At 34.4% G+C, this 21,123-nt stretch overlaps 1 protein-coding gene across 6 annotated transcripts in view; it reads left to right on the top strand.

Moving 5' to 3' along the window:
* Positions 1 to 6,233: 6,233 nt before the first annotated feature.
* Positions 6,234 to 21,123, top strand: part of MED14 (mediator complex subunit 14) — a 105,721-nt gene continuing 90,831 nt past the window's right edge. For 5 of the 6 annotated variants that reach the window (XM_087937748.1, XM_087937749.1, XM_026713683.2 and 2 more), the window contains exons 1-4: positions 6,235 to 6,605; positions 7,373 to 7,399; positions 17,466 to 17,571; positions 20,416 to 20,589. In XM_087937748.1, coding sequence (XP_087793874.1) covers positions 6,424 to 6,605; positions 7,373 to 7,399; positions 17,466 to 17,571; positions 20,416 to 20,589 — 489 coding nt within the window. In that variant the 5' untranslated portion in view covers positions 6,235 to 6,423. Of the gene's footprint in view, positions 6,606 to 7,372; positions 7,400 to 17,465; positions 17,572 to 20,415; positions 20,590 to 21,123 lie in introns of all 6 variants that reach the window. The other variant, XM_026713682.2, reaches the window with a different exon arrangement.

The following is a 21,123-nucleotide window of genomic DNA, read 5'->3' on the forward strand; positions in this document are numbered from 1 at the left end:
ATATAACTTGGGACTATTTGGATTACTTGATGATTTCTGGATTTTTGGTTATTGTATTTGAATGACTAAAATCAATCAGGTGGTTGTTTAAAACTGTTTAAAATGGCTCCACTTTTAGAAGAACTGAAAATGGAACTTAAAAAGTACAAAGAAGATGCACAAGAAGGGAGAGGTTCTTTTGGTTTCGTATTTCAGTTTTTAGAAATGGAGATTTGGAATTATGAGAAACAACAAGAAATGCCTGCAGAACAAGAAGATTGCGACAAAGAAGAAGCCATCTTTAATGAACAAGTAATCTTAGATGGGGGGAAAAAAGGAAAGGGGGGAAAGAGAATGGAAAGTTTAAGATTGGGAAAAACAACTCCAAAAAAAAAATAGAGTGGAAAATAAGTATAAAATCAGAAAGCAACAGAAGAGGGAAATGCAGAAGAGAGAATTAGAAGTAGAGAGGCAAGGGGGTAAAAAGGGGAGGGAGAAGATGAGAGGGAAGAAAGGAAAAGAAGTTATAAAGGACAGAAACAAAATATAGAGAAACAGGGCCTATTTAGAGATAATGGGTGAAAATTTAATGGAAAAGGGGATTCTGCAAAGGTACATAAGATAGTATTGTTATATTAGAAACAAATAATTTTAGAAAATATGAAACCATGTAAGATTAAAATGTTTGATAAAATAGCTATCGTAATTCAGTGGAATGCTTGTCAATAAACAAATGTAACAAAATGAATATTTAATGATTTACAAAACATATGTGAAGAGAAATAAGGGAAAAATTAATTATGGAGATTATATGTGTCTTTAAGGAAGTATGATATTTAACTGAAAAGTGTTAAAGATGTTAAGATTTTAATGATTACTAATGATAGAACTGAATTGGAATGGAATGAGGGTTTATAATTACATATATTTATAATCTTTTTTTTTAAAGAATATAGTGTGTATTATAAGAATGTACCAAGCAGAATTCGATTGGAAGTTATGTATTATGTATTATATTGAAGGTCATAACCTTAAGGTATATATTCAAGTTTAAATAAGAGTTGAATGGATGTAATTAAAAGATATAAAGGTGTCATACTCCAATTAGTAACTACAGGAGAAAATTTGTTTAATGAGAAAAGATGAAATTGAAACAGAACAGACAAAAGTAAAAATATGATTTGAATTGAAATGAGATAATCAAAATAAAATTGAGAAAATTAAAAGAGGGGAAAAACTATATAGAAAATGTAGAATAGTATAAGATATGGAATAGAACACAAAAAGGAGCATGAAATTGAGTTTTGTGTCTGTATAAAGAAGTTCAACCCGGGACCATGCTATTTTCAAAAAAGATGTTTTACTTGTATTTTGTATGTGTGAAAACCCAAATAAAACTTTATTAAAAAAAATTTTTTTTATAAAATTTGGGATCTATTCTATCAATGGTGAGACAATAAAACATGGTAATGAAATATGTAGATTCTTAGAAAATAATAAATATATAAAAATGTATTCTTTTTCTTATTATATCTACAAAATGTTTGTAGGATAGATTTGAGATGATAATATGAACTGTCATAAAACAAATTAAGTAAAATATGGATTATTTCATAAAACATGATTGAATAAAGGTATAGTCAAATTATTAACAATGATATTAATGTATTTAATATTTGATTGAAAATATGAGAATATATACAATGTAATGGTAATTGAAGACTATGAAATGGAAGCACAAAACAATTTGTAAACCAACCGACACACTGTATGTATATATATGGATGACGGCTTGATGATTTTATGTTTTGTTTGTCTATGTTTGTCTTAAAAACCAATAAAAATTTAATTAAAAAAAAAGAAGAAAAGAAATGGTATAGGGTATCCTGCTTGAGCACGGGGTTGGACCAGAAGAACTCCAAGGTCCCTTCCAGATCTTGTTTCTGTATGACTGTAACTTTGTTTCTTGTATCATGATTTATATTGACTGTTTCCTAGTATGATTTGAATGCTTATTTGTATCCTATGACTATTATTAAGTGATGTATCTTATGATTCTTAATGAATGTATCTTTTCTTTTTATGTACACTGAGAGCTTATGCACCAAAACAACATTCCTTATGTATCTGATCCAAGGGTCTTCAAGCTTGGCAAGTTTGGGACGTGTGAACTTCAACTCCCAGAATTCCTGAGCTAACATGACTGGAGGAGGAGTTCTGGGAGTTGAAGTCCACAGGTCTTGAAACTGTTAAGTTTGAAGACCCCTAGTCTAATCACACTTGGCCAATAAAGAATTCATTCATTCATTCTGTTCTGTTCTGTTAAAAAAAAAAAACAGATTCAAATCAAAAGCCACACCTCTGAATTCCAAAACATACTTTATATAAAGTTTCATCTCGTCACCCAAGTTCCTTCCTTGAGGCTTATTCCCTTCCAACTTCAAACTCATTGGATTTTCCCTCAGGTGTTGCAGCTAATCCTAGGTTGTCTCCATGGAAAATTATCTCCTTCCATTACGTTCTCATCCATACCCCTCCATATCTCTTACTTTGGCTGCCCACATGGCATCTTTCCTTAGGGTTCAGAAATGTAGCATCCCCTTATCAGGGCCTCTTTCTAACTTCTGAAGATACAATTTTTAAAAGCTCATGATATACTACCATTTTCCCAAAGAGATTATAACACCCCCAAAAAACATAATAATAATATAAAACAGATATTATATATAAGATAAAAATATAAAAAGGCTTAACAATAGAGCATGTCAAAAGTATAAAAGCAAAGCATGTATATACAAGGAGATATATTTCATTTAATAACAGAGTAACAAAGAAGGAAGGGACCCCGCAGGTCATCTAGTCCAACCCCCATTTGTGAAACTTTTAAGCATCTTATATACCTTAGATATACTGGTTCCGAAAGATACCTCATAGATTGTGCTTAGAGGTTTGGCTGGGGCAGTGGCAAGCTTTTTCAAAAAGTAGGCACATAATCCATCAGGGTCAATAGATAGGGATGGCTTTAGGTTATGTAGTGTTGTTTCAACGTTAACTGCTGCAAAGTCAATATGTAGTAAGTCGTTACAATTTGTTGTGTTGTCCTTCCTATATTACGTCAAATTTTGTTCTTGACATCCATCATAATCAGAATTCTGTCACTTTCACAGATATACTTATCAAATTAATCTCTCTTGGTTTCTTTTATTGCTATTTTTTGTATTGATCAATTACTGAACTTATTAATGAGTTTTATTTACCAGTGCAATCCAAAAATATTCTAGGTAGTATAAAGACACAAACAATAATAAAAACCACAATACAACATTATTAACAATCAGTTAATAACCAAATCCATTCATGTGTCAATGATTTCACATGGCGCTTTTCCAATTGTGAAGCACACGTCTTTACATAGACATTAAGTTGCAAAGCAAGCCACTTGCATATTTTAACATTTACATTATGTACAATTGCAATCTTACCATTCTCGCAGAATATATTACTTCTTTTTCATTATTTTTCTTGCATTACAATTTATAGCATTGAGTTCCAGTCTTCCAATATATCTCTACACATAATAATATCTAAAATATAGTTACAATTCTTTGTAACTGTATTTTTCTCTCTACGTGCATTAAACAATAGCTTCCTCTGATCCAAATTTTTTGCAGAAATCATTCTTAGCTATGCATTTTTTCTATGCCTGGGAATGGGAATGACAGTTTACAAAATACTTCATTTCAGGGTCAGAGCATTTAAGTTCCTTATCAGATAAATGGATAGCAGAATCTTCTGTGTGAAGACACAGGTACAAACCTAGGTCAGAGGAATCAAAGGAGCTCCACCTTTGCAGTTTATTTGATAAATGGGTGCTAAAATATCCATAATCAGTTTTCAAGATTCTGCAATTTTCTTTTTAATAAATCTGATTGAGACATCAAGCTTTCTTTATTGTGAGCAACTTTAGGAGCTTGTCAAACACCCTTTCCCACTTTGTTATACCACCATGTATCTTTTTATACTTCCTATTAATGTAATGTCCACAATGTTCTGTGGTACTTTCTAACATTGTTATGGCTGTGATCAATTTGAGACTTTAAGATAGTTTAATGAGTTTATCTGCATATCTTGCAGCTGCTGATCATGGTACAATCTGCTCCTTTAACCATTTTTAGAGGACATTTAAAGTTGATTTTGGCTTCAATGCATCCCCAACATGCTGGAGGTAACTCAAAATCATAGATAGCTATTTGAGTTTTAAGTAAAGGTTTTGGTATTCTTATAGAGGTTATCAGTGGTGGGATTCAAATTTTTTTTTACTACTGGTTCTGTAGGGGTTGCTTGATGGCTGTGGCAGGGAAGGATAGTATAAAATCTCCAGTCAGAGGTGGTATTTGCCGGTTCTCCAAACTACTCAAAATTTCCGCTACCAGATCTCAAGAACTGGTCAGAATCTGCTGAATATCACCTCAGCAGGTTATGCCATATAAATGATCTATAATGCATCACTGCTAATGCTGCTGATGAAATAGCCAGGGGCTGGAATCAGTCTTGCTCTAACTAGTTACTTAGATTGTGATTGGCATGTCCTTTCCCACACAGTTATTATGTATTGCCTTTCATGCATTCTTAAGATTCTACTACTGGAATAATATCTGACCCAAATCCCCAAGTTGCAAAAGTTCTACTATGAATTTTGTATGGCTTCTGCAGGCTTCAGGAATAGGCAGTTTTGCTCCTGGGATGATCAGTATAGGTGTCCTTCCATCAGGCTTAGCAAGCAATAGTCAGTTGCTTGGTTGTTCTTTCAGCAGCAAACATCAAAGGGACAAGATAAAGACAGGGAGACAGCATGATACTATCTGGCAGTAATATCTTTTATTTTTTGCATTTTTTTCATGTTATTTGTGAGAAGTGTTTGCTGGTTCAAACTTGAGTTTTTAAGATTCCTATGTGGAACAACTAGACTATACTGAGTCGTATTTTTGTGGCTGGGGACAACAAAAAGTGTGTGGGCATTCATGCTTTTCTTTTAATATATATTATTTTAAAGGTGTTACATCCTCAGTTTTTTTGGAGTCATACAGCCTTCAATCAATCAATCAAATTAAGTAAGATGAGTGAAAACTACCAATGTGGAAGTGCCCCAAGTCTTCCAATACTGTACTACCAGTACAGTACTGATCAAGCCAAGGAAGTAAATCTACTTCTTACTTCCTTCACTTAGTATGCTGTATAACATAGGCCACCATGATAGTTTGTTTTACAAACCATAATATAGAGTGATATGTAAACTAAGTCAATAACTTTTAGGTTGTTACTACTTAGTTTAATTGCTTTGGGGAATAATTATAGGAACTTCATGAATACCATCTTCAGTTCTAGATGAAAGGTGGGATATTAAACTAGTAAATTAAACAAGCAAATAATTCAGTTAGACAAACAAGTCTAAAACCAATAAGTTTAATTAGACTGAGTTTGTTGTAAATGGAACGAAAGAGACATTTCCAGAAGTTACATTTGCTTAAGGCTGCTACATCTGGCTAGCAGACACTGAACTGACCAATATGTAAAGCAGATTTAGAATTTTCTGTATCTCTGCTATTATTTATTGATAGACTAGATTTAGCAGCCTGAGGCAAGATTACTTTCTGAAAGATTTTACCTTAACTTTATTTCACTTGAGACATTTTTAAAACAAGTAAGCTCTAGCACACTCTATTTCTTACAGTAAATTAATGTGATACTGACATAATATATTGCTCCTCGTAATGTTTAATTTACTATAACATCAAAAAACGCCACTTGCAAAATTCCAAACGATCACCAGTTGACCACAAAGAGTTACAGTACTCTAGTTCTTTGCTGTCCTCTAGTGAACGTTTGGAGTTTTGCAAGTCTTGCTTGCTAGTCGTACGGACGGATGCCTTCATGAAGTCTGAAATCGAATTCGAGTCGAGGGGGGTCTTTACAGCTTATATAATGCAATAAGTTAAAACTGAATTATGACATCTACGGTCTTATGATAATACAACATTACGAGTTTTTTTTCTACCTTAAAATGGATTTGTTTTTGTTCTTGCTCCCACTTCTTGCCCCTGAATATCAAAACCAAAGATTTTGAACCCGGAAGCTTGGAATTATTGTTGAAACAAGACAAAAGAAAAAAAAGAGAGAAACGATCTATGATACATAATAGAATCCCAGACGGGATTATTGCCTGTGCGTCACTTTCCCCGGATAACTTCCGGCGCAGTGTTCAACCCCGCCCCTTTTAGCAAATGGCGGTGTCACTGTCGCCAATTATGGCGCTGGCTGGGCCACGGAGTGCGCTGTGAGCACTTTTCTACACTTGAAGCTTTGCCAGCGGGTGCCTATCTCTGGGGTGCGAAAGGGCTCTGGCAGCGCGAGGGGAATTGGTTGGTTTCTTCTAGTTTTGCAGCAATGGCGCCAGTACAATTGGAGAGCCATCAGCTGGTCCCGGTGGGCGGTGGGCACGCTTCGGCTCCGGCCCCACCGCCCCCAGGGACTGCGACTGCGGCAGCTAGTCCTGGATACCGACTCAGCACTCTCATCGATTTTCTGTTGCATCGGACATACGCCGAGCTCACTGTCCTGGCCGATCTGTGAGTCTTGTATCATTCTCCGGCTTTGCTTGGGAAAATCCTTGCTGCTAAGACAGTTCTTGTTATTTTTGGAGGAGGGTGGTGATCTATATTAACTGAAAGTTGGGGGGAAAAAAACAGAAATTAGTGATGCGTAAGCTTTCGAGTCTGCTAACGAAACTGATGAGTTTAGTTGCCTAACAGACCCAGTCCATTATGCTATAATGTAAATTTAAGTGTGACAGTAAAAGTTTATATTATGTAGTTTATATTATGTGAAGCAATTATTGGGAGACTAGGAATAGGAATTAGAAGCATTTAAATTGCAGCTCCCATACTGGGATTATATTTAATCAGTTTAAGTTTGTATAAATTTGGTAATGTCCTTTTGCATAGTATAAACATTTTAGATTCAATAAACATGTATAAATGTGTTTTCTAATGTGATTGGATGCTGCATGTATTCAGCTAAAGATGTGCAGTGTACCCTTTTCAGTTTTATATAGTCTGTATAGAGATTATCATAAGCAAATGAGTCATTTATTGTTGAAGCTTTAACAATTATGCTTATCCGATTGTATATGTATTTATTGTTTGTATACTTGAGATTTCTTTTATAAACGATTTAAATGTCAAGCTTCAAATGTAGGCTCATAATACGTTGGCATTTTCATATATTCTGGAATGTAAGGCAATATACCGAGAGGCTACTTTTCATAGTCTAAAATTTAATATTCTTATAATCATTTATGACATAGTACTTGTTTTTTTTTTCTTTTTAAAACCAGATTACCTAGAAAAACTGATATGGAAAGGTGAGTAATGATCGTTATGATGGTTGTACAAGTCAATGAGAAATGGTTGAACTTTGTTGAGCTATAGAAATGTTGCTATAGAGCAATATTTTAATACAAAGTTTGAAAATCAAAATACATTTGACTGCTTTACACATATGACAGCTTGATTCTGTGGAAATAATCTGCTTACAGTGCAAATCCAAACTACAGTTTGGTATTGCCTATAGATCATAACATTGGTTTGTACTTATACTCTATTTAAAGATTATTATGTTTAAAAAGTTTCTGCGGCTATCGAGGTAAAAATTTACTGATAAATTACTATTTTAAAAGAATCACATTTGATGAAGACTTTGTGGATTTACAAGAATTTATCTGATGGGTGGCACAAAATTTCTTTTTGATAGCATAAGTTGCTAGTTTTATTTACAGGAAGTTCAAGTAGCATTTCATTAAATAAGACTTTTTCCCACTCTTTTGCTTCTCTACAACTTTTCTCATAAGCAATATAAAAACAACAAACAGTTATTTATGTGGCTAGCCAAACATTTGAAAATTAATGATTTCTTTATATAGGTAGTCTTCGACTTAAGACCAAAATCAAAAAAAATATTTTGCTAAGCAAAGCAGTTTTGCCCCATTTTACAACCTTTCTTGTCACTACTGTTAAGTGAATCACTGCAGTTGCTAAGGTAATAACACGGTTGATAAGTGAATCTGGCTTCCATGTTGCTAGAAGGTTACAAAATGTGATCATGTGACCCTGGGACTCTGCAACCATCAGAAATATGAACTAGTTGCCAAGCATCCAAATTTTGATTGTGATCATGTGGATGCTGCAGTAAGTCATAATTGTGAAAAATGGTCATAAGTCATTTTTTTCATTGCTGTTATAACTTTGAACAGTGACTAAATGGTTGTAAGTAGAGAACTACCTGTACTAGATATTTGTTCAGTCTATCATGTTGACTAAGTGCATGCAGTGCTTTCTAAATTCCATTTGTACCTAAGAGTTAAATAACAGGGTTAATTCTGCAGATTGGCAATCTCTCTTTTTTTAAAACAACTTTTATTCAGTTTTCCACGTTTTAAAAACATCTTTTCGTGAACAGCATGATTACAAGTTTCACATACAAATATGACCATAGTTACATATTCAGTTTTTGTATTCAACTTCTTATCTTAACAATGCTTTTATACGTTTTCTATTTTATTATATTATTCCAAATGTTTGCCTCTTATTTAATTCATCTATGTTAATTTCATAATTATACTTTGATACTTTTAACTGTCACATTTATATATTCCATCTTAAATTCTAATTAGATACAGTCCTTCTAAGAAATAGTTTCCCCCTGAATTATCAATTTAAGTGCGCCACCTCTAAGTACTACATATTCATTAATTATCTTCCCTTTTAAATCCCATTCAATGTTTAACTTTTTATTGCCTAAAACATTAAAATTAATAATCCCCTTAAAACTACATAGCACATATAAATCAGATTCTGTATGGTTTTCCCCATCTTAATTCCATAAGATTTGTTTACAATTTCAAAAAAGAAAACATATTAATCTACTCATTTGATCCTGAACCCTAATGTTAATTCCATTTCAACTCTCCTCCTATATAATTTCATTTATTTTAGTATCTAATACACATATTTCTTAAAATTATTTCAATACATTTAATAAACATATTCCATTAGTTATTGCAGTTATCTCTATACATGAAAGAAAAGAGCTTAAATTCCAATTATCAAAGTGTTGTGACTGGGAGGTTTGAGCCTGCTGTGCACTTTGAGTCTGATATGTCAGAAGACATAGGTTCAAGTGATGAGGAGGGTTTGGCATTGGGATTTGAGCCTGCTTTAATGGGAGATGCAGACGTGCGCCAGGAGGATGAGGAACTGTCGGAATCACCTTCCTCTCCAGAACCTTCCTCGTCAATTATGCCTCAGGTGTCAGCAGATGATTGACAGAACGTGCCAGAGTCCTTGGGGGATGATCAAGCCGATGAATGGTGGGTTGATGTAAGGACTAGACGTAGGCTGAGACGTCAAGCACAAATTGAAAGGAACTGTCAAATCAGGGACTGAATAGAGAGAGACTGACACGCCCCTTTAAGGAATATAAGGAGGCGTGTTATCTTGGAATCCCCGTTCGGGTCAAACTTTGTTAATTACGTTCGCAGTTCGGAAAAAGTTTTCTGTTTGATGTTCGGCTCTGATTTATAGTGCTGCTCGTTATCTAGATTTACAGACAGCTTCTGGGAAAGCTGCCAACGACGACTTCAGTCAGAGGAAAGTTAACTCTTGTTTCTGATATTGTCTGTTCGTGTTTTTTCCTTTGGACATTTGGACTCTCATCAAAGAGTAACAGTTCTATTTCCCATCTTGTCAGTCAATATGTCCCTATTTCATAACTTTAAATTTGTTTATGCTGCCCCATCACCTTGCAGAATCCCCTTTTTAAATATTAATCAGCCATTAACTCTGTGTCTTTTAATTAAGCAGTTTTTTCCATTTTTTTACAATTTCCATATTTCTTTGTTTCCAAATCCTGTTTCTTATCCCTTCTTTCCCCTTCCATTTTCCCCTTTATTCTTTCTCTCCAGTTTTTATCCCGCCCTCTGTTTATAACTTCCTTCCGCCCTTCAACTTTCTGCTGATTCTTTTTACCTTTTTAAATTTTCCGGATATTCCCCTCTTTATTTAACTTCTTACATCTATACTTATTTCCCACTCTTTTCCTCCTCCTTTCCAGAATTCTTTGTTCTCTGTGGTAATTAAAAATGGCCTCTTCTGTAGTCCGCTCTACTTCCTCTTCTGTCTTTTGTCTTTGTTGTTCATATTCTGCAATCACGTTTTCCATAAATTTTAAAACAAAGCCCAATGATTCATCTCGCTCTTGTAATGTTTTTTTCATGTTTCTAAGTTTCGTTTTTAATTCCAGAAGAGATATCGCCATTTTACACCTTTCTGGCTAACAAATTAATCCAAATAGATTATTTTCCAACAGTCAGCTTTTGTTTTATTCCTCTTGGGTTTTAGTCCTCAGCTAATCCAATACCAGATCCATGCCAGATTCAACAGTTAGTCCAAGAATCTTCCTGTTTCTTTCTTTGTTTCAGTGTTTCAGTTTTTCAAAGTTCTTGTTTTATTGTTTCAATTTTCCTTACAATTTTTAAGAAACAGTCTTTTAGAAAAGAAACAAGTTAGATTTAACAATTAGATGGCACTCTGTGTTATAACAGATCTTCATCCCCCCTTTTCCCCCCAACTATTCAGAGCTTTTTAAACCACAATTCCATAGTCTTCCAAGAAAAAAATCAAATCCAATTGGTATTAAATTTCCTTTGACAATCTCTAGTTCATCTTAATTAGTGCCTATATAGAATCAGAATATACTTATCCAAATTAATTAGATGCTTTCTTCTTCCAGCTACTACCTTTCATGGTTCAAAGCCCCACTGCTGTCAAAAGCAATTCGCACCTTTTTTTTCTCCTTTCTCTTTACCACTTTAAATCCTTTCTTAAAAATTAATCCTGGAGTTTTTTCCATTTAATTATAGCGTCCCATTCCTCCTGCTGTCCGCTTCTTTTCTCTCTCCTGCACAATCTTATTCCAGCTTAATCTTCCTCTTCAGGGTGGCCAGTTTAGACCAACTGCTTCAGATGTCTTCGGAAGGGAGCAATTGCCAAGCTAGGGAGGGGATTTGTGACTCCTGTCTATCTGGCTGATGGTCTCCCCTTCCTCTGCTGCTCCTACGAGGCGGCTTCTGCCCCAAATCTAACCGATCGGGGCTCTCTGACGAAGGACGGACCAAACCCACGGACAATCGCGGTCAGCGGTCCGTCTTCGGGAAAGTTCAAAACTGGATGCCAGCAATCTCTTGAGCTAGTATAATGTGCTCCTCCTCGGTGTCTTTCATTTTCCATGAAGCTGTCTATATTAGGAATTCTTAGCTTCGGTTTATCAGAGTTTTTGGTCCATCTATCTTGTTTCAGTTTTTTCAAAACTCAGCCTGCAACAGGCTAATCTTCAGCAGCGTAACTTGCACACACCATCTAAAAGTTGCTAGCCATCTTTTCTCCTTTCCAGATGTCCATTTAACTATTTCAAATTTGACTAATTCCTCCCTCCCCTTTGTCAGGATAGCAACAATTCCTCCTGTCATTTTCTGTTTTCTCATATCTGAACAAACAACATTCAGACTAATTTGCATCACATAAAAAGGTATTTAAAGGCCAGTGTTATGACAGATGAGCACAATTCAGAGTGCACTGACGATGTCTCCTTGAATAGTTATGAAATATTTGCAACCAAATTGCCAAGCTCAGGGTTCAAACTAACAGCCTAACTAACAACCCGAGCTACTAATAGTCAAACACATTTCAACCATTGGAAAATATTCTCAGCAAGGCCTTGCCCCTTTCATTGCACATAACTGACAGATTATTAATAGTTGTTGGTAGTTTATGATAACTAAATAAGCTGGATCTTTAGCTACATCAACAACTGGATGTTCTTTCTAAGCCAACCATATCAGTGTTGCTACTGTACCCAACATCTGCTCTTTATTAATGGTTCAGAGAGCTTTTTACATGGGATGGCTTATATAGCTTATGTGGACATTTTAATTGCTGTCAATATCTATTTAGCTTCCTTAAGAGAATACTCAGTTTCCATTTAATTCTCCAATGAATTCTATTTATCTACATTATAGAATGTAGCAGTCACATGACTTCATTTCAGGCACTTGGCAACCGATTCATCTTTATGGCTGGTTGCTGCAATTTGTGGTAATGAGATGAAATTTACAAACAATTTTTGCTGGTTTCTGCCCTTTTTGGCTGGTTTCAAACAAAAAAAATTCACAGAAAGACAGTCATTTGATTAACACTTAATGTTCCTAGTGTTTGCTTAATGTCTGCTGCAAAAAAAGTCATTAAACCAGGTTCAGTCATGCAGGTGCCTCATCTTACAACCATCATGACTTACAGTAGAAATTTGGAGCTCCATTATGATCATAAGTCAAGGCCTACCTAAATGGTAACATGCCTTGAACAGTGTTTTATTTAATCATTTGTGATCAAGTATTGTAGCTCATTCCAATCCATTTGACATTACTCATTCCTGACAAGTTAATATTTCTGCTTTGACGATTTCAAGTTCTCTTTTATTTATGCTTTTCATGATTGGATATTTCTGATTCCATAATACATTTTTATAATTTAATATGAAATCCTTGTTTAAGCAGCCCATGTATTTTGAATGTATATATGTTAGTGGCATTTTTTATTTTTTTGAATGTATAGGTTCTTAGCTAATACCTTTATGGGTATAATTAGAATGTGCTTTTTGTCAACTCATGAAGCTTCCCTGACCTGCTTCCGAGTTGCCATAGGCAGGGGGATGGGAAATCATGCCTTGTAGCTGCACCAAGGAATTTACTTCTCGGTCATAACAAGATGCAGTCTAGCTGAGCAAGTCAAGGCCATCTCCATGGATACCAGCAATGGCTGGAGGGAGGGATTTCTACAACCAGTGAAATTACCTCATTGGGGAATGTGATGGGTGACACACTTTAGAGGGGGGAAACAGGGTCAGAGGCAAGGCGCGAAAGGGGTGAAGTCAAAGTTGTCTTCACCTAGGTAATGCTGATATGGTGCTCCTAATAAAACACTTATTGCCAGATGGCTTGAGACTCTTAATTGAGTTAGAGCACTGGTCGGAATCCTGACACTTTTTTACATCAGCAGCAGGAGTTTCTATGTACAGTACCTATATTGTGCTTGTGGTGGTCTGGCACTTGAAATGAGACGCAGGGAAACGTCTGAGCAAATGCCAGCCCCGAGTAAACTCAGGTAGCAGCTTTTATTGAGAAACAGAATGCATATACAGAAAACAATGACCTCAACAGGATGTTACCTCAACAGGGTGAGAATATACAGCTGCGGAAAGTCCCATGGGAAAGTCTCTGCTGTGTACCATGAACCTATATTCCTGGTCCCTCTAAGCTCGCAGATCAAACAGGATGAAACACCCATAGCAAAGGCACTACTGCCCCCACCAGGAGCGTTTGCAAATCCCTAGATCTATGCAAAATAGCTGTACAAAGGACTTACAGAAAATGATTAATAAAATATATTACCACAGTGCTTAAATTGCACTAGGGTTGTCCATATCAGTATATAGATAAAGTTGTTTTTAATTTAAAAAAAAACTTTATTGAACATATTTTCATAATTAAAAACACATTTCCATTCATTACAGCGTGTTCATAATGGTGCTCACTCATATTGACATATTTCTGGATGTGTAGATTATTTCTAAGTATTATTACAATTATTTCTACATTAAATTTAAGGCATATATTCACATATTTATTTACATAATTATTTACACAGTTATACAGTGTTATTTCATCTTACCATAATTCCTACCTTTCTTTCATCTGTCTACTTTACGTCTACCTTCTAACCAGTTATACCATAGGTTCCAAATCTCATGGTATTTTGTTTCCTCTCTTTCAATTCCATCGATAACCTCTCCACCTCTGCGCATTCTAAAATATTTTTTATTATCATGGTGTCGGAAGGAGTATTACCACATTTCCAATTCTGGGTGTAGGCAGTTCTTGCCGCAGTTATTATGTGAAGCATGATATATTGAAATTTTTTGCCCATTTTATCTCTTAGTATACCCAATAAAAATATCTCTGGTTTCAATTCAATTTTTTGTTTTGCAATTTCTTCTAGCCATTTCTTAATTTCGAGCCAATATTTATTAGGTTTAGGGCAAGTTCACCACCTATGGAAAAAAGTTCCCTGTTCATGATCATACTTCCAACAATTTGCCCATCTATTAGGGAACAGCCTTGCTGGAGGTAGGTGCGAGCAATAGAACATTTTATACAAGTTCTCTTTATAGGCTGCTTATAGTATTAATTTGTAATTTATTTCCCATAATTTTTCCCAATCTTCCAAATCAACGCTATAGCCAAAGTTTTTCACCCAAATTATCATGGTCTCCTTTACTGTTTCTTCTTCCATTTGAAATCTTAAGAGATAGTTGTACATTTTAGTAATCATTTTTTCCTCTGTGCCCTGTAATATTTTATCTAATTCCTGTTGATCTTTGTATATCCCATATTGCTCTATATCTTTCTTATACCTTGTTTGGATTTGTAGATATGACCATCAATCTGTCTTTATTCCTTGTTCCTTCAATTCTTAGTTTGATTTTAATTCTCCTTGCTCATCTAACAATAATTTATATCTAACTATTTTATTTAGGTCTAACACATTAGGATATACCATTGCCTCCATAGTTGATAACCATGTTGGAATTTTCATATAATGATTCTCTTGATTTTGTCCCAAACGGCTAACAAGGTGTCCCTAACTTGGTGTCTCTGAAAGTATGAATGCAATTTGTTTTTCTCCTCCCAAATGAACAAGTGCCATCCAATCTGCAAGTCGTGTCCCTCTATTGTTAACACTCTTTTATTATTTAAATTTACCCAATCCTTAAGTCAAGTCACGGCTGCGGCCTGATAATAAAGTTCCCAACCCAGGAGACCAAACCCTCCCTTGCTTCTACTATCTTACAAAAGTTTCAATTTTATTCGGGCTTTCTTCCTTAGTCAAATAAATTTTATTATTGTTTTGTTTAGTTGTTAAAAAAAAATAATCCCTAATTTTATTGGAATTGTTTGGAGAGTAAACAGTATTTTAGGCAGTATGGTCCGGGTGTTTTATTGCTTTTTTGTTTCTTAATTGCCTTTTTCATCTCTATCATTGTAATTTTGGCATTTGGCATTTCCCTTGTAAGATCTGGAATTGTGCGTACACCTCTGTCATTTAACTATTGCTTAATATTTTCTTCTGGTATATCGTCCTGTTTATATAATGTGAAAAAAATTTGGGGAATGGTTTTCTTCTATCAAATGATGTGGAATCCCATTCTCATCCTGTAACTTTTGTATTAATTTTTTTTCTTTCTCTTTTTTTAACTTATACGCCAGCCATCTTCCTGGTTTTTTGTGTGCTCAAAGTAATTTTGTTTCACCATTCTAAGGTTTCACACCATTTCTTCTTGTAAAGTTAAATTTATTTTATGTTTGACCACATCCCTCTCTCCTTTGATTTCCTCATTTTGGGGGTCTTTTTGCATTCTAAATTCCAATTTTAAAATTTTTGATGTAATTCCATTTGTTGTTTCATCTTATCTTTGTTCCTTCTCGCTCTGTATGTTATTGTTAATCCTCAAATATAAGCTTTGGTTGTATCCCATAAGTTTTGTAGCATTGTTTGTTTGTTTGTGTTGTCTTTGAAACACAATTTAAGTTCTTTTTCTAACATTTGCACATAATTTTTATCTTTCAAAATTCTCTGATTTAAAGTCCACCTCCCTTTCCTTTTTTCCCCTTTCCATTTCAGTTTGAATGGGTTATGGTCTGCCCAAGTATTCAGCTTTATTTCTATTTCCTCTACGTCTTTTCCTATTTCGGGGTCCATCCACGCCATATCAATCCTTGACCAGGAGCTATGTGGATTCGAGAAAAATGTATACGTTTCTCCTGCATGTTTAATTCTCTCCATATATCTTTTAAATTTAATTCTTGCACCATTTTGTGGAATGTAATTGGTGGTGTTTTCTTCCTCTTATTTTTTTTTGCTGTTTGTATAATCTTTTTCTGTATCTACCACGGCATTGAAGTCACCTATTATACATACATTTTCCTGTTCCAATTCTGTTATTTTCCGATGTAATTTACAATAAAATTCTGTTTGGCCTGTATTTGGTGCATATATTACTATCAACAACATTTTTTAAAATTTGACGTTATTTCTACTATTAAGATTCTTCCTTCTTCATCTGCAAAAATCTGTTTTGGTCTCAGCCAATCCTTAATGTATACTGCTATACCCCTTTTTATGTGACAGGGCACATAAGTAGTTTATGTAGACTGTAGTTTCTGTGATTCTAAGATATTACCATGTTGTTTTTTAATATGCACTTCTTGAAAAGATAAAGTTGTTAATGACATGTCACTATGAATACTTGATGTTAAGAAAATTCAGTTGGTCCGTACATTTCAGTTTAGTACTTTGGGGCATATTTTAATTAAATAGTAAATGTCATTTGGTGTATACAATGCTGTAGGAGCATTGATTAGTCACTTATGCCAAAAATTCTTTAGAATATAAATATTATTATAAAATAGTATACATTTATTATTTCTATTTAAAATCAAGATGAGGAGTTAAACTTTACAATAGCATTATCAAGAAAATGGAAAAATGCAGCTTAAAGTTTAAACTATTTATATCTTGGCAAAAGAAAACATGTTTGTTTTCTACTACAGTACTAATAATGAAATGTTCAGCAATTCTCTTGGGGAACTAGTTCAAGAGATTTGGTGTCACTATGGAAAAAGCTTTGTCTTAAGCCCTGAAGATTTTACTTCAGAGAAACGAGAAACATCAATTCCAGTTATACACAGAAACTGTTCAGAGAAACAGGCATAGCTAACGCAATAGTGGTAATGGATTTGATGTGCTTATTTTCTTGATACTTGTGCTTTTATGTAGGAGAATTGTTTATGTTAAAATTTGAACAAACGATATGATGCAGCTAACTTTTTGATGTTAGCGGCAAATAGTTCTGGTCTGATTTATTACGAATACATGACAAACTGATATTACTTTTGAAAGCAGTTTACTAAACCCAACTTTACAATAAAGTTGTAGATAAAGAGATAGATTGAAGATAAAATAAAAAAGAAATCTTTTTAACTATATATAATAGATCTTTTGGGACAGTTTATTAATAATTCAGTCTTTGAATTGAATTAATCCAATAATGCATTTACTTAAAATGCTTATTGTGTTTTACTCCAACTACATTCACAGTCCAGTGATGAGCATTAATTTTATCTGGTCATAGTTATTTTCTAATATGTTCTTCTTGAGCTGTTGTAACTGATTTTGATCTTTTTTGATCTTTATTGTTTTTCAAACTAATTTAACTACATAGCTTCTAAGTGAATTTTTTGTGTGTCTTTTTTTTTACAGGAAAATAGAAATAGTGCAGTTTGCAAGTCGTACACGGCAGCTGTTTGTCCGATTATTAGCCTTGGTAAAATGGGCAAATAATGCTGGGAAAGTTGAAAAATGTGCGGTAAGTTTGAATGTCCATGAATAATGGCCAATGAAATAATGGAAGCAAGATATTTTCTACAATTCTTCTACTTAAGGTAGTTGTAGTATATTGGTTACCAATATTTCAAATGCTAAAATACTCTGAACATTATTTAAAAAGATTTTAGCTGGTGTCACAGATAGATAGGAAAATACTATTTCCTACAGAAGTTTTGGATTTCAGCTAATGTTTGAGGAGGTCTTAAAAGGTGTATGCTGTCATTCCAAACACTTTTTCAGAGGTCCAAGTGTTGCATATCCTGTAATTGTATGTGAGATTGACCTTCGGAGACAGGGCAACAAGATGTAGCCAAGGGAATGGTCAGATAAAAGGCAACTTAGTCCACAGCAGGAATGTGGGTGGAGCAAGAAACTAAGAAAACCTCCCAATTTTCTTGGGCTGCAAAAGAAGGAGAAGATAAATACTTTCAGGATTGCAAGATTTTATTAAAGTAACCTTAGTTCATTTGGTAGTGTTTCCTGTCTGGTCTACCTACTAATGCTGACACATCCCTACTTATTTCCAACCCTTGAAATGCTTAGGCTGACCTGATTATTTTTTAAAATCAGTTACAAAATCAGTTATTTAAATAAACCTTCTGGAAATGTCAAATCCAAATTTCCCAGGGCAATGCTTCAGATTCTTAAGAATTATCAAACACCTTCCTGAAATTGGGTCCCCATGTAAGTTTGGCTTCTCTAACAATCTTAGATAAATTTCATTCATCCTGTAACTAGACTATTTGGGTTAATCGCAGATCTCTGGTTTTGCTTCAGACTGTTTGCTTTCTGTAGATTATGACTAAATTAGAATGCTTAAACAGAAAAGCATGGCTTTCACATGGGGAATGAGTTGAATCTGGCTCCTGTCAGCTTCTAGTCTAATCTGTGGCTCGCCAAATGTTGCCACCCTAGTACTATATTGCTTACAACATTGCAAGGCATTTCTTACTAGTATCCTCCAATTATTTCTGCTAGAAGGCAGATTTAGTAAGATGACCTATATATAAAGAATGTGTCTAAAATTGTGCTTAAGGGGTGGTTGAAACATGGGAGTGGGTTCTGCTATTTTATGAGTTTGGTAGTCATCTGAACAATAAACTTCTTTTTTCCTGTTAGTAAACTTTCCAGGCCATCCAATGATGAATTCTTGCTTGTGTGTTTACTATTACCTGTAAGGTGGCAAAATTTTGTATAGCATAGAGTGTGCCAACAGATAAGGAACAGTTGCCAAAATTGGTTATCCATCACCCTTAGCATTTGTAGCAATTAATCTCTCATTGCTTTTTTATAACTATTTGTTCTACTATATATATTATTCTTATATTGTCTGGATGTTTTAGACATTATTTTAAGTTACTGGTTTTTGACTGTAAAATAAATATTCATTGTTCCCAAGTGATCTATGCCTCTGTGATTTTTTTCTCAGGATTTTCCCCTCTAGTTTTAGACTAATAACATAGGTGTTGGCAGAGGAACTGAGCATTGTAATATTATGATGCAAACTCTTCCTCTTGGATATGTTTGTCACAGGCTTTCAAACAAGCACATAAGACCAGGAACTTTAGTTATGTTTGTTTTATCCTGATAATCAGATTCTGCAGACACATCTTGTAGTTTGTATCTATTCTTAAACTGTATACATGTTTGTCTATAATTGCACTTTAAATAAGTTCTAGGGTAATAGAATTCTATGTGCAATAATTAAAGCTGCAAAATAATACATACAGGTAGTCCTCGACTTATAACAATTCATTTAGTCACCATTCAAAGTTACAGTAGCACTGAAAATGTAATTTACGACTGTTTTTTCACACTTACAATCATTGTACCATCCCTACCGTCACATGATCAAACTTCAGATGCTTGGCAACTGAGTCATATAACAATTGCAGTGTCCCAGGGTCATGTGATCAGATTTTTTAACCTTCTGAAAAGCAAAGTCAGTGGGGAGGCCAGATTCACTTAACAACCGTTAAGTTACTAACATAACTGCAGTGATTCACTTAACAATTGTGGCAAGAAAGGTCATAAAATTGGGCAAAACTCATTTAACAAATGTTTCATCTGCCGTAGCAGCAGAAATTTTGGGCTCAATTGTGATTGTAAGTTGAGGACTACCCGTACTATATATAAAGATACCACAATAGCATTGGTTTATCTAGGCTTTTGTTTTTGATTTCGACTTCAGTGCCCACTTTCTAGACACACTTTTTCTTTCTTTCCACGCTTTGGCAAACTCATATATTCCTGGTTTGACTGTTTTGCTAGAAGCCAAGGTTTTCTCAGTATGGAGTTCTCTATACTTCTCAGTTTAAGCAGTGAGCTTGTCACCTGTCACAATTCTGTGCCACTGCTTCCTTGATTTCTTAGACAAGTCAACCCATACATGAATAGTAGTAGTAGTACTGCTTGGACAAGCTATACTGCCAGATAACTATACAGGTATTTGTTTAATAAGTTGTTATTTCTCCTTCTTTTTCCATTGTTGTTCAATAACTAATTTCCAAATTGTCTTGCAAATGCATGATCTTGTGCATCCAACTACTGCACTTTCTTAATATGATTTATATAATATGTAAGATTAACATTAATTGTAATGTATTTTCTTATAATGATTCCAATATTTATTTCACCATAAATATTGGCTTTTGGAATAGGTGACTTATAAGTAGTTGTGTTTCATAGGAACTTTAGAGATAAGTTAAGAATAAATAATTAGAGAAATATTTCTTTCTCTCTCTCCCCCTCCCTCCCTCCCTCCCTCCCTCCCTTCCTCCCTCCCTCCTCCCCTCTACACACACACACACACACACACACACAGATGATATCAAGCTTTTTAGATCAACAAGCTATTCTGTTTGTGGACACAGCTGATCGGTTAGCCTCACTAGCCCGAGATGCTTTGGTTCATGCCCGTCTGCCAAACTTTGCTATCCCATATGCTATCGATGTGCTGACAACTGGGTCATATCCACGATTGCCAACATGTATACGGGTAAATTATTCTTCAGTTTTAAATGATTTAAAATGCCCTTCCCATGTTATTGCAAATGCAGTTTTCTTCATAGCTTTGTGTCATTTTAGGTATAGCCTTTTTGAATTAGTTTTATTAGAATGTACACTAATTGAAAAATGTAGGCCAAATATTTCTCACTGATTTTAAGACACCTTGCTGGAATACATGATAATTGCCCACTATCAAATACAACATTAATATTGTTATTAGGCGAACTTAAAAATAAGTTTTTAATTTTTAAAAACTATTTTAATGTTGTAAGTTGCCCAGACTTACTATATATAAGTTGGGCAGCCATATAAATTGTTTAACCTATAAATAAAACAGTAGTTTTTAAATTTCTCCAGAACTTTGTATTAGGCTAGATTTAACAACATATTCTAGTTATTGTGGATGAATAGTTTAAGGTAGCTTCATTTCTAATTATGAAAGCATTTGAATAAGATTATTGCTTTGAGCATATTAGTATTCTATTAAATAATCATTCTATTATTATTTAGTTGTTAATTACGT

Source organism: Pseudonaja textilis, chromosome 7 (assembly GCF_049901715.1).
Source record: "Pseudonaja textilis isolate UNSWEBS1 chromosome 7, rPseTex1.2, whole genome shotgun sequence".
In the NCBI taxonomy this organism is placed as follows: domain Eukaryota; kingdom Metazoa; phylum Chordata; class Lepidosauria; order Squamata; family Elapidae; genus Pseudonaja; species Pseudonaja textilis.